Source organism: Rhamphochromis longiceps, linkage group LG6 (genome assembly GCF_057381845.1).
Source record: "Rhamphochromis longiceps isolate RC_006_pf linkage group LG6, R_longiceps_female_GT1.1, whole genome shotgun sequence".
In the NCBI taxonomy this organism is placed as follows: domain Eukaryota; kingdom Metazoa; phylum Chordata; class Actinopteri; order Cichliformes; family Cichlidae; genus Rhamphochromis; species Rhamphochromis longiceps.
In genome coordinates, this window is record NC_140562.1 from 19,949,332 (window position 1) to 19,963,450 (window position 14,119).

Sequence of the window (14,119 nt, forward strand, 5' to 3'; positions counted from 1 at the left end):
TCGTTGTAGACAGCATTGATTTTTATAGTCTCGATTGATGCCCCGAGATTAGCAATTTCACCGTCCTCGTCTTGGTTTGGAATAAAAAGAAGAAAAAAACAGACAGTGGTGAGGAGAGGCGGGTCTTTCTGTAAAACCAGTTGTTAATTGGCTAATGGCTTGTTAATCACAAGCAAATGAGCTTATTGTGGCAAATCCTCTTTTTGAAACATAGTATGACCTGGATTTACAAAATAGATGTAATATTTCATTCAGCATGAACCCAGAATGAGCAGAAAAATGTTTACAGAGGTCAAGTCAGAAAGCTATTTTCTTACAGTGAACTATAGTACGGGAAGGCTCTTTGAAATCACAACTATCGCCATGTGGTGGGCTTCGGGTAAAGTGCAGGTTGAAGGCGCTCACTTTTCCAACCGGAAGCTAGAACCGTGTTTTATACTGTTTTTGGGTATGTCTGCGTGTGCCTTATATGTTACTGGTAAAAACAGCTTTGAAAGAGAACTCGTTATTGCTAAGAACAATAGGCAGCCAGGAAAACTAGCTTGAAGTAACAGCATGCAGTTACGTCTAGCAAGTGAACTCAGGAATCAAAAAAAAGGTGGAGCGTTAGCTGCTAACGTTAGCAAACAATATCCTTTTCTCCATGTAATTAGTAGTCTGAGTAAAAGAAAGAGGCTTGATATGAATTGGAATATTGTAAACACTCAATAGTTTACAATGGTGTCTGTAAATATTACACTGCATGCACTGATAAGAAAAATCTGTGTGCTGTAACAAAAAACAGTTATAATTGTGATAAGAAATGCAAAAGCTGACTGTTTTTTTTTTTACATATTATCTGAAAGCAAACACATTTTTTATGCACTGAGAAGAGGCGAACGTGTCAGTAATAAGCAACCTCACCGGCTAATAGGAGTAGATAGGTGGGTGCAAGGATGAAGGTGTGTTCTAATATGTCAGAAGCAGCTGTGTTGGTGTCTGATGAAATGTAGCACAACAAGACAATAGACACAAATTTCTAGGTTTAAGTACATTACTCGAGTTTATTGAATCTGTCATGTAAAATTTAGACACAGATGAGATCAGACCAGAGCACATAAAACTACAAGAAACAAAACGGTTACAGTGTCTGACTCCAGTCAGATGTTATAGTTATGGTTACCCTCTGATAATCAGTGTTGCCACAGTTACTTTGAAAAAGTAATATATTACGGACTACTGATTACTCCTTCCAAAAGTAACTTAGTTACTTTACTGATTACTTTATTTTTAAAGTAACTAAGTTAGATTACTAGTTACTTTATTAGTTACTTTCAGAAGCTGCCAATAACACTCCCCACTGCCTCAACATAAAAACATCAACCGATTTTGCCAATACTCACTTTATTGGAAGTGTATTTTAACAGTAATGTCAACAATATATCTCCTGACATTTGAAGTTGAACTTAAAACTTTTTTCCTGACAGAAATACTTGTTTGTATGAAAATAAAGACAGTCTTGTTACTTCACTTAACATAAATACTTTTTATAAAAAAACAAACAAACAAACAAAGAGTCTTTCTTGACTTCCCTTAAGATACTTTTTATACCATCCACATGTAAGCACTATTGTCCGCTTTTGTAACTTTGGACTAATCTTATGAAAAAAAAAAAAAAAAAGAGACTGCAGGTCCAACTTAAATTGCCTTACTTCCTTGCAGGTAATTGTTTTAAGTTAATCAACTTGAAAACTTTAATAAGTTTATTAAGTGACTTTGATAAACTTAATTCAATTACTTGTAAATAGTTATTTAAATTGGATTCCCCATTCTCTGTTTTTTCAGTATATGTTGTCATCGCATGTTATGGGGGAAACAGTAGAGTGGAGCGAGTAAACCAGTGGTTGTACCTCATTAACAGAAGCTTCTCAAACCTTTTGTCAGAAAGTCGATTTCTTTTAGGCGTGAGCACCAAACCTCCCAGACTAAAAAGTCGCTCCACAGGAGCACTTGATGGGGTTGGAGTGTTATACTTTAAAAAAATTGTCTTTATGCTTGAAAATTTATGCAGAATCTGAAGGTTGTAGCCTGACATCAGGTAGTCCATGACTTCTTTTTCTGCAGAATAGGTCTCCTCCTCTGGCTCTGCCTCAAAAGTGAAAAAGTCCATCTCACCTTGGCTGCTAGATGTAGTAGCACTGGGCACACTGGCAGGGTTTTTTGCCAGAGGAGCAGTGGTGCAACACTCTGCTGTCAGAAGCTGTTTTACTCGCTCCCTCCTTCCTGCATCTCTCAGCCATCGGAGTTTGAATTTTGGACAACTGGCAGCTGCAAGAAGGGCATCTTTGTCATCCAGCACACCGGCGAAACGAGTCTGAATAGCCTAAAAAACATAATTGATATTTTTATGCCTACAATTTATTATGTTATTGAATTATTTGCAAACCATGCCTAATATGAGATCAGTATTATGGATTAATTTTGTTTTAGGTTACTTGTAAACATTTTAATTGTTTTAATCTTATTTTTCAATGATAATTAATATTCTGTTCCATGTTTGTGAATTGTATGAAGCAAAAAATCTGACTAATTTCAAGATAGAGCGTACCTGTACAATGGCATCTGGAAGGCCTGCAGTCATCCTGGAGAGGTCATCTTTCACAGCCTGGGTCTTCTGCATCAGAACTTCAAGTGTTGGTAGTAAAGTTCCATATGGACAGTCGCCTTGTAAAATGTCCAGTGCTGCAGTCAGAGGTTTCATGGCCATGCAGTACTCATGCAGGAACTGGTATTCTTGATCTTTGAAGCACTTCAGTCCTAGCTTTGTGCACAGAGTATTCAGCTCACCCATGGGGATTTCTGCAATTCTCTTTACAGCATCAAAAAAGGAATTCCACCTTGTGGATGTTGGTATTAGGAGCTTTCTTTTGCTGATTTCTTCCACTGTTTCTGATGCAAGTGTAGATCTACTCGATTTGGTCCAAAGAGCTGTGCATTTTGCTGTGCTGCTCCTATACACAGCCCTGCTCTCTGCATTGGTTGTTAAATGTTTCTCCACATCACGTGTGCAAATTATGTTGATGGTGTGCGAAGCACACCTGCGGTGCGGGGGAAGAGACAGCTGACCATCACTTTCATTCTCAGCCGAGAGGATTTCTGACAGATCAGAAAAAGTGACATCATCGTCTTTGGGGCTGGACTCTTCCTCCTCCGTCTCATCATCGGACTCCGTGACAGGATGATAAACTTGAAATGCCTTAACAAAGTTGGATCCATTATCAGTAACTGTTGCAACTACTTTGTTGAGTAATCCATAAGAGGAGTGGATGTTTTCGATTTCTGTACCAATGACATCATACGTGTGTCTACCACGAATTCGCCTACATGCTAATGCAACCTTGTGACGCTCTAATGTGGTTCTACTGATCCAGTGGAGCGTTACTCCCATATAGCTTCTGTTGTTAGCAGTCCAAATATCCGCGGTAGTTGAAACAAAGTCAATCTCATTCAGTGTGGCCTTCAAATTTCTCTCCATTTCTGTAAACTCCTTCTCCAAGTAAGAAGTAAAAGTCGTTCGGTGAGGCAGCTCAGCATTAACAGAAGTAGGGATCTTTTTTATTATGGCACGAAACGAGGGCGAGTCAACAGTGTTTATAGGTAGCATTTCTTCTACAATATACTGCGCGACCAACTTCTTCAATTCTTCATCACTTACTGGTTTTGCACCAAAGTCCAACTTTTGTTGTTTGGGGGGTGTAGGACCTTCTGCGGAAGTCACGCTCTCTGCTTCGGACCACTTGGTGGGACTCTCTCTGTGAGTTTGACTGTGCTGTGCTGCGACTCCAAATGTTTCTTTAAGTTTGACGTAGTGTTTTTGAAGGTAGATAACACTTTTTCGCCAACACAGAGTGTACAACGAACCTTAATATTTAAATCTTTAGTTGACAGAAACTCAAAATAGTGACCATATTTCCAGCTAAAGAACGAACATCTCTCTCCCTCCATTGTTGTTTACACTTTTTTACGTCGCTGGCTGCTTGTGAGCGGGAAACGTGACCTGTCGCTTATGTGACGTTTCACGACACGTATGCGTTTGTCATCCGCTGAGACGAAAAGAAAAAACCAAAAAAAATAGTAACGCACAGTGGTTTGGACAAGTAACTTTAATCTGACTACTGTTATGGAAATAGTAACGCGTTAGATTAGTCGTTACTGAAAAAGGGGTCATATTCGGAGTAACGCGTTACTAAGCAACGCGTTACCGGCATCACTGCTGATAATGCACCTCAGGCCTCACCACAGGCAACACACACACACACACACACACACACACACACACACACACACACACACACACACACACACACACACATTAATCGTTCATGCTCAAATTCACACCTACAGTTAATTTAGAGTTACCAGTTAACCAAACAAACCTGGCTTTGGGAGGAAGTTGGAGTATCTGAAGAGAAGTCACACTGGCATAGCAAGAGTGCCTGTCAGGAACTTTTTATACCAGCAGTAGGATGGCCAGATGTCCCACCTTATGTGGGACCGCACATAATTTTCATACCCTGTCCTTCGTCAGACAACGTCCCACATTTTGATTGGCTCTAGTTAAGTTTCAGTTGTAAGTATTTACCAGCTGTGCTCCCACAAATGGTTGATTTTTGATATACTATGAGACCTTACACCCTAGACATGGCAGAAAGGGGTAAAATTAAACATGCTTATATCTGTTGTTTAAAAAGCTCCATGAGGAGAGAAGTTATGAAGGCTTATGTGCCAAAATATGTTAGAGTTTTAAGAGAACAAAGAGAAAATGCCAAGAATCAGATGACCCGAGATGAGATGAGCAAGAACTTGGCGACAGTGGAAATGAAAACCTCAGTTTAAGCCAGAAGAAAGCTCCGGCAGAAGCAGGCTCTGTTAAATTACTGACTAACCTTGATTTTAAAAGGAAATTAGAATAACACTTATATGATAGTATTGACAACTTATAATGTTATAACTAGTAATTAGCTGGTTTACAGTCCAGTGTAGGTGACTGTATTGCATCTTAATGTTTACTACCTTCCAAAAACCTATATGATTGTGTGAGTAAACAGGAACTTGAACAAACACTTTTTATGTGATAGCAGCACATAAATGTTTGACTTAAGTAGTACATCTTGTTGCATTTGCATATTATTTATACCCATAGATAGACACATAAATAGAAAAAATACCACCATTAACACTGTTAGTAAAGGCTCTTTTGTACCCCGCAGCACGGAAATCCAAGAAGTTGAAGCTGAAGGGAGTCAGCGAGGACCTGCAGGGCTCTAAGGATGGCCAAACTGCTACAGGTGGCGCTGGAGGCTACCTGTCCTCAGAGAAGGAGCTGAATGCCAGTGCTGCCAATGCCCTGGTGCCCCACAGGCCTGGGGTGGTCACACCTTTTCTGCCGCCCTCCATCTGCAGCGTGTTGGAGCTGATTGAGCCCGAAGAAGTGTACTCTGGCTATGACAACTCACAGCCTGACACCACTGACCACCTGCTATCCAGTCTCAACCGCCTGGCTGGAAAGCAGATGGTACGCATGGTGAAATGGGCCAAAGTACTTCCAGGTTAGTGACCATTAGTGCAAGAGGGCTGAAGCCTAAGTGCTGTTTAGGAATGTTTGCTAGAAATGTTTAGGAATGTTGGAAAAGAGTGGAAGCAGTCCTAAAGACATGTGTAAGAGAAGTAGGTTATATGTGCATGGCCTTATAGTTTACTGCTAACAAAAGAATTGATATTCAGTTTTATTTATGGCTGAATCAAAAAAAGTGGTAAGCTGGTAAAAATACCAGCCTAATAAATCAGAGGGGACTCTATATCGTAATTATGAAGAGGGGTTTTAATGAAGATAACACGCCAACATCTTCACTTTTGATCTTTTTCGGATAAAACACTGCCAGTTTTGTCAGAGCACCCAATTTTGATTTTAAATATTAGGTCAGGAAATAATTCTGCGGTGCTTCAACAAGATTAGAGATGAATCCTATTTTACCATTTAATAAAATCAAGATTAGGATTTCTTATAGAAGAAAAAAAAACAAAACTAATTTACATCAGTGTTGCCAGTTGTTATGTGAACAGCTTTCTCATTAATTTTTTCATATACACCAGATTACGGGAAGCTGAGAGAAAATAATGTTTGAGAAGGAATAAACACGTTCCCCTAAAATTCCAGTCAGTGGCAGACATAATGAAAGATGCCTCACAGGTAGCTCTTTGAGCCTGTTTAATTTGCTGTATTGCAAATATTTGATACCTCCACGGTGTCTGCTTGCCATATCCGGACATATAAATAGAAGCCAGACAGAAGGGTCAAAATGAGCACCTTCGACTTTCAGATATGCCCCCTGCCGGCATTCAGTTTACATTTGGATGTGGCAGAGTGACACGCAAGGCAACACGGGCCAGCAATGTTATGTCAGTCATTAAGCACATATACTTTTCTGATGTTAACTTTAAAGCAGCCTGTAAAAACACACACACACACACACACACACACACACACACACACACACACACACACACACACACACACAGATCAGATGTAACAGTTTAGAGAAGACCCTCATAACGTGATATAAACTGACTAAACGGTGTTGACAGCCAGGCATTTGACATACCTTTCCCACAAATGTTTTCATACAAATCATTGTTTTTGGCAGATTGACACGCATATAGACTGAAATAGTCCCTAAGCCCTGATAAGTCACTTGGGTGTCCTTAGTTGGCCTGTGTGTTTCGGATAAGGAGGGGTTCCTTGCCTGAGTTTGATTGAGAGTTTGGCAAGTTTCCTATTTGAGTCTATTTTTGGAGCTCCGTAGATGGCATGCCAATATCTGGAGGCCTTGTGGGATTTGCATGAAACAAGAATGGGTGAATACTTCCCAGTGGTTATCATGTCTAAATAAAAAACGGGCACAAAACTGCTCGCTGTAGCACAGATACACGCCGCTTAATGCATAGACATGAGTAAACACACGCACGCGCACACACACACGTGCCAGGCTAGATAAAGGCCTCTTTAAGTTGCTGCTTAAGTCCAAATGCGTTAACTCAGTGTTCCTTGCTGCATTTAAAACGTGACGTTGTCTCTGTCTGCTGTGCATGTGTTCATGTGCGCTAGGTTTCCGGAGCCTGCCCATTGAGGACCAAATCACCCTGATCCAGTACTCATGGATGTGTCTGTCCTCCTTTTGCCTCAGCTGGCGCTCCTACAAACACACCAATGGACAGATGCTCTACTTTGCCCCTGACCTCATCTTTAACGAGTAGGTCCACACTTCCATATCTGCAATGTAACGCACGCATGGCTCTCATGTTATTAGATCGTATTGGTCGTAACAGTTAGCAGGTAGCAGTACTGAGACTAAAGGCAGTGAGGAGATATGCCCTTTATCAACCATTTCAGTCATCTATTAAAGACATGAAAAAGCACAATTTGGTTTTTAGAGTAGTTAATTAGTCGATATAGTAATTGAGTGAACAGCCAGGCTTACACTATTAGTGGCTGGTTCTATTTTTAGCCACTCATGAAATGCTAATTTATGCATAAACATAAGGAAGTAAGCAGTGCATTTTGGGTCTGTGCTATTTTAAGCGTTTTATTAAGCCACCCAAAAGCTACTAAAAGGCCACAATGAGGTTTTGTGGTAATGACTTCCCTCTCAGGAAGTCAGGATGTACTTTAAACGAGGTCATAATCTCGCGCCAGATTTCTGGCACTTTACAAGAAAACACGTTTGTACTTTCTGATGGTCCTTTAATTGCATCAGGCACAGACCATCAAAGCCTGGCAAGAGCAGTCAATAGCCCAGTTGATCTGTGTTAATATGTTTGAGCAGGGGAGCAGGCAGAAAGGAAACGTATGCTATATATATGCTATATATATATATTTTCTGATTGGAGCTGCAGTGCGTGGCCATTGATGAATTGAATGTTGTAGAATTAATCAAAGGGGAGAACGGTAACTTCTCTAGGCAGCCTGCTGTAGAGGAGCATGTTCAGTCAGAGGCTGCTTTAAAAGCTCCCAACTAATAGCTTGTATAAGTCAATGTCACTGGGTCAGTTTGTCCCAAATAAATAAATACAGAGACACAAACAACCAAATAGGAGCACAAACTCTTTCGTGCAACACAGCTACAGTAAAAGCCCCTTTTTTTTGGGACCTGCATGTTGTATCACTGTGTGCTTAGCTCACATCCTGAGTTTCATTTAGCGCCAAATGAGACACAGTAGGTTAGGAATTGTGTTTCCTACTTTGAAATCAGTTTTAGGGGGAAAATCTTACGCTGTGATAGAAACCGAATGGTTCATGTGACACATTCAGCTCTAAATAAGTCCTAACACAGAGAAAAGATGTTTAAAAAAAACGAATAGCACGAGTATAATGAATGATTATTAATCATTTATATATAAATATGCACATATATATATATACATACATATATATACTTTGCAGTTGCTGTGTTGGTTTCTATACAGCAGCCTTTCCCTTTGACAGATGCGCCTGGTATTAAGCTTGACAGAGCAGAGGAGATGTAGACTGGCTGTTGGTGGTGGCCTGGATGTTGGTCACATGCTTGCTGCTCTATCAGGGCAGCCTGGATGTCACTGCCATCCCCGTTGATTCTTTCTGAGCGAAGGTGTGTGTGCGTGTTTGTTGTTGTTTTGAGGTCAAATATGGGTACACAGTTTGTCCATAACTTTTCGAGCTCCGGTCAGTCTTCAGGGCAGAGGACGGTGTCCACTTGTTTCTATAGCAACAAAGTGCTTATTGGCCTAGGGCATTAAAGCGTTTATTGAGCACCCTGTCCCCTCACTTAGCTGTCTGCAATTGAGTCTAAATACAGCAAGCATGGATGTTCATTTTACATTAAAAGCTATGTACATCTGTCAAATTTTGTCCATTATTATCAGTAAATTCCCGAGTCAGATCACATCACTTGCCCTAGATTCAAACATTATAATTATAGAGTGCAAACAGTTGCTTTTACTTTGTAAAAATGTGGAAACTGCATGCATCATAGATTTATAAAAATTATTCTGCTTATAGCTGTTAATGTATGAGGTGGCTGTGGCTCGGGAGGTAGAGCATAGAAGGTTGGTGGTTCAGTACCTGGTTGCTCCAGTCTGCATGATAAAGTGTCTTTGGGCAAAATGCTGAGTTACCCGTGTTGCTCCTGATCTGTTCTTCAGAGTGTGAATGTTCGATATAAAGCACTTAGATAAAATTTAAAAAGTGCTTGTGTGAATGGATAACTGTGGCATGTCGCATAAAGCACATCTCAGATAGAGTAAAACAGTGCTTTATAATCCATCCATTACCATATTATATTTTTGGTTTCCTTTCTATTTATCTAACTTACTACTTTCATTTGAATTTAAATTTTGAACACGGGCGAACAGTTTAACTGCTCAAAAACATACCTAAAGTCAAACAGCTGATCTAAACTTCTCTTTATTCTTTGTTATCAAGTGTTCACGACTCATTGTGCATCCTTAGTGTGTAAAACTGTAGCCAGTGGTACAGCGTTATTTAAACTGTGCCACTGATCCCGTGGCTGCTCAGCTGTCAATCAAACACATATAAGCGTCCTCCCAATGAGCCCTTGTGATGCATCTGCAAAGACCCTTTTGTGAACTTTTAAATTATATTAACAAAGTTTTTGAGGAATTATGTTGACATTGATATTTGAGAGTTTGAAAAAAGAGAACACTAATTGTGATTTCATTTCAATTCTAAATGATTCCTTTGTCCTTCTCTTGTGAGCTTTTTGGGAGCTTCTCGCAGCTGAAGGAGACTCTGAACTCTCCTTTCTCCTCAGTCTTGTGCTTCTTCCTTTTTTGCCTTAGAAACAGAGAAAGAAAAGGAAACCGAGTGAGAAGAAGACAGACACACAGAGATACAGAGAAATTGGAAAGCGAGAGGGAAGGAGAGAGATTGCTGCTGTCTTCTTTTTTCTCCTCCTTCTTCTTCTGCTTCTTCCTTCCCCAACACCAGGCGCTCATTTTGGGCAGTGATTCAGCAAAATTGATTTCAGGAAGGGAGTGAGTGAGCGCGAGAGAGAGAGAGGTAGCGATAGAGAAAACGTGTGGAGACTTTAGAAACTCCAGCCCAAAGTTGTATCAAATGATATTACACCGCACTTTGCGAAACTGCTCACATACACGGCACTGCACAGCGGGGAAGCGGGCGTGCTCAGACGTCACAGTTTATCAGTTACTTAGCGAAGCCGACAGCTGCACAGTAAATACTGTAAAGGCGTTGCGTGTCTTTTTTTTTTGTGCTTTAATGGGAATATTATGCACCCATTTCCAATCGGCTGCTCCCGGTCCCCTCTACATAATATTACATGTAGTTGTTATCAGAATAAGTCTCCGCCCGCGCTGCCTGTGTAATGATGTGGTGTCACTGCATTGTGGTTAAAAGTCCAACCTCTTTCAAGTCAAGGCGCACCACTTGCATTTAATTACTGTAGTCCTGATGCGGTGGTGATTTATAGCAGAGTAAAGTGGCATCCAAAGCCAGAGAATCTGTGGCATCTGCAGAGAGTGTTTCTGATTGGCTTGTGCTTTATCTCTTCTAGTGTTTCTTGCTTTCCTGTTTTTTTGTCCCGTTTCTTTGTGTGTGTGTGTGTGTGTGTGTGTGTGTGTGTGTGTGTGTGTGTGTGTGTGTGTGTGTGTGTGTGTGTGTGTGTGTGTGTGTGTGTGTGTGTGTGAGAGAGAGAGTTGTGTAACATACCCAAGATGATTTTAGCGATAAAATGTGTGTGAAAGAGAAGGGGAGTGAGACAAATCAACGCAACTGGTGTATTTTTGACACTCTGGTGCACAGGCACTGATGCTGATTGGTAAGCATGCACATGCGTACTTAACATATGTTTATGTGTGCCATTTCTGCCAACATGGATGTGTTTGGAATTACACACAATTTTTCAAATGTGTTTTTTTTTTTATGGGGATTGGGGTTAGATACGGGGTCTGCTGTAGTCTGCCGCAGCTGTGGAAAACTGGTGCATCTGTGCTGTGAGACCGTACGCAGCGCTCTGCAATCTGCAATCTGGGGGGATTTGGTATTCTGGTCTTAGCCCAGACTGGAAGGATCCTCCTCTGCACTGTGTGGAAACACTGTTTCACTGGACTGAACTAGTTTTGGTAGGAACAGAGCGAGGAAGCCTGTTAGTGAGTTAGTATCGACAAAAATAAATAAATAAATAAATAGAAAATAACCAGTGAATGAACTGAGAATAAATGTGAGCCTGTACTGGGGAAAGGAGTGTAACAGAACACCGACACAGTTGCTAGTTATTAATTTCTTTTTTTTTCTGCCTGTCTCTCTTCAGGGAGCGCATGCAGCAGTCGGCCATGTACGACCTGTGTCTGGGCATGAGGCAGGTGAGCCAGGAGTTTGTGCGACTGCAGCTAACCTACGACGAGTTCCTCTCCATGAAGGTCCTCCTGCTTCTCAGCACAGGTAAGCAGTGGACTGGAAACCTGCACGGCTCTTATTTATTCTCCACTTACACACCTGGCTATCATAGACTCCACACTAATAATCGAGCCATCTGTTCAGAACCACTTCGGACCTTCCTAGTACCTCGCAACACCTGCCACATTTCATGTGCGTGACTCAGCATTCAAACCGTAGGGTCCCGGCTCCCAACATTTCCGCTGATGCCAAAAGTGCCCAGATGAGATGAATCCGATGTTTTGTGAACCCGGGAATGCTGACGGGCATCTAACACTTTCTTTGTACTGCACTGTTTCATTGGTGCTTTCAACAGCGTTATATAATACAGATGGACAAATCCCAAATCTCTTTGTTTTCATTTTATGTTGTGACCTAAAAAAACCTCCCTCATATTTAAGGATAGTGAGTGTAGCTTTAGCAGAATCAGACTAAGAACAGTCAGCGTATGTCATTGTTGCGATATAAATCCCCCCTCGCTAACTTTAGGATCACAATTAAAGGCGTCATGATGTGGATTGCTACAGCCTGAGTCAAACTGCTTCTTCTTAACCAAAAAGGTTGCCATCTCACAAAGGAAACGTGGCGATGAGGTGTTGTCTGTTCAGTTTCACCACACACCTTCGAGACACCTTTGGCAGTATCTGCCTTCCTGGCGCCCACGGTTCAATTCTTAGTAATTCTTCAACAGAGACAAAGAGTGTGAAAAATAGACTTGGTGTTGCAGGCACCTGTGGCAAAATGCAATGTATGCAAAATGAAAGAGAGATGGTGTCATTTCTCGGTTGTGCTCTGGTTTATTTTCCGTTGCTGCTTTTTTTGTTGTTGTTTTTTTGCCAAGGATTAACACTCGTGCCGCTCAGTACTGAGGGTCTCACTGTGATACCACCTCACACACACCACCACTACAGCCTCACAGAGAAGATACGTTGGACCAAGTTGCTCAACTGGAAACCAAAAGTAGCCTCTGTTTTTTCTTTTCACTATGACAACAGAGTGAGTGGCTGTGGTCAAGTCAATGGTAGCAGTCTATCAAAACGTTACTGTCCACACACACACACACACACACACACACACACACACACACACACACACACACACACACACACACACACACTAGAATTAATGAAAAGGTAAACACAAAGCTTTAAATCACACCAGAGACCTGATGCAGTCTTGCATTTGTCTGTGTAGGGTGTCGATAGATGTGCCACATTCAGAAGGGCACAGAAAGGCTGTAGTGAGCAATCTCATGTTTCCATATAAAAAACTTGGCGGGTTTTTATTTTTATTTTTACTGGACAAATTTATTTATTTAAATGAAAACTTTTTCAAAAACTTTCAATTAAGTACATCTACTAAAATACTTAGAAATCCTGATAAAGTTGTACATTTTATATTCATATTTTCAGTGCTTGGGTTTTTTCTGAAATACAAGGAAGCTTTGGTGCCTGTAATGACTTCTCTCTTTACACAGCAGGGACACAGCAAATGTCAATAGCGCAAAGAAAGTGTAGCCCACATTTCTTCAGGTTGTACCGAATAATTTTGATCCAGCGGGAATGCTAATATTACTAAACTGTATTTCTATAGCACCTTTTAAAACTGGAGTTAGGTGGCTGGCAGAAGTTACAAAAATTAGAAACAACAAAATGAGAACATTTACACTAGATAGACCATAATGTGTTATACAAAAGCAGGCTATGACGCGAGACAAAGTTTGATTTTTGAAACTGAAGGGCTGATTGAGCACTTTGAATGCTTTAAGTAGAGCCTTTAAGTCTTATCGACTTATTGTCTTAACATTTTTAAGTTATATCGATACAGATATGTGTTGTTTTTAAATCGCTAAGCATAAACAGATTTCCCAGTTATTTATGAGTCCTTGCTAAGATAATGTGAGAGTTCAGTTTAAAAATAATCTTGTTTTATTGCCACAACAAGATGTGGATGACCGTTTTATGCCCGTCCCGACTCTGCCCAGACCAGCTGATTGTTGGGTTTGTTGAAAACATTTGTTGCCAACAGGGAAGTTGCAGGGTGCAAATTATGCAACATCAACCCTCATAACATGGTTCAACTTTGTTTCTCCCATCTCTTTATCTAGCACAACACAAACGATATATATATATATATATATATATATATATATATATATATATATATATATATAAAAAAAACAGACATCTGTGAGCATGAGCAACAACTCTAGTTTTGTTTGTGTTTCACTTCTAATTGCTGTTGCTATATTTGTGTCACGATTGTGTACACATACTTTATAGCATGACATATATGAAGATATGTTTAACATGTTTTAAACGTGTCTTTCCGTTGCCTTGACTTGACTCCTTTTTCTTTAACTTATTTAATTTTTTAGATATGCACATAGCTAATATCAGTTGAGCTCGAGCTTTAAGCCCTGAGTGTGGAAACTGTGACAGCTCCTGATTCTCTGATCTGACAGCCTGGGTGCAGAATAAGAGGTTAAGAGTTCTGAAATATAAAGCAGAAAGATATTATGCAGCGATTTCCAAGAAATCGATATGTCCTTAAATTAGATTCTGTCACAATTGGGTAGCCGATTTAGTTCTGGAGTACTCTGTTTATGAGTGTTTATGAGTGGCCTTGCTG

At 40.4% G+C, this 14,119-nt stretch overlaps 2 protein-coding genes across 4 annotated transcripts in view; one reads left to right on the plus strand and one right to left on the minus strand.

Moving 5' to 3' along the window:
• nr3c2 (nuclear receptor subfamily 3, group C, member 2) overlaps nt 1-14,119 on the plus strand; it is a 139,050-nt gene that overhangs the window by 115,424 nt on the left and 9,507 nt on the right. For all 3 annotated transcript variants that reach the window (XM_085409615.1, XM_085409616.1, XM_085409617.1), the window contains 3 exons: nt 5,250-5,588; nt 7,145-7,289; nt 11,364-11,494. In XM_085409615.1, coding sequence (XP_085265741.1) covers nt 5,250-5,588; nt 7,145-7,289; nt 11,364-11,494 — 615 coding nt within the window. The remainder of the gene's footprint in view (nt 1-5,249; nt 5,589-7,144; nt 7,290-11,363; nt 11,495-14,119) is intronic.
• Nucleotides 1,608-3,220, minus strand: LOC146667876 (uncharacterized). Its single transcript, XM_085409622.1, has 2 exons — nt 2,588-3,220; nt 1,608-2,362 (listed from the first exon to the last, which is right to left on the minus strand). The coding sequence occupies exons 1-2, from the start codon at nt 2,828-2,830 to the stop codon at nt 1,844-1,846; spliced, it is 762 nt and encodes a 253-aa protein (XP_085265748.1). The 5' UTR covers nt 2,831-3,220; the 3' UTR covers nt 1,608-1,843.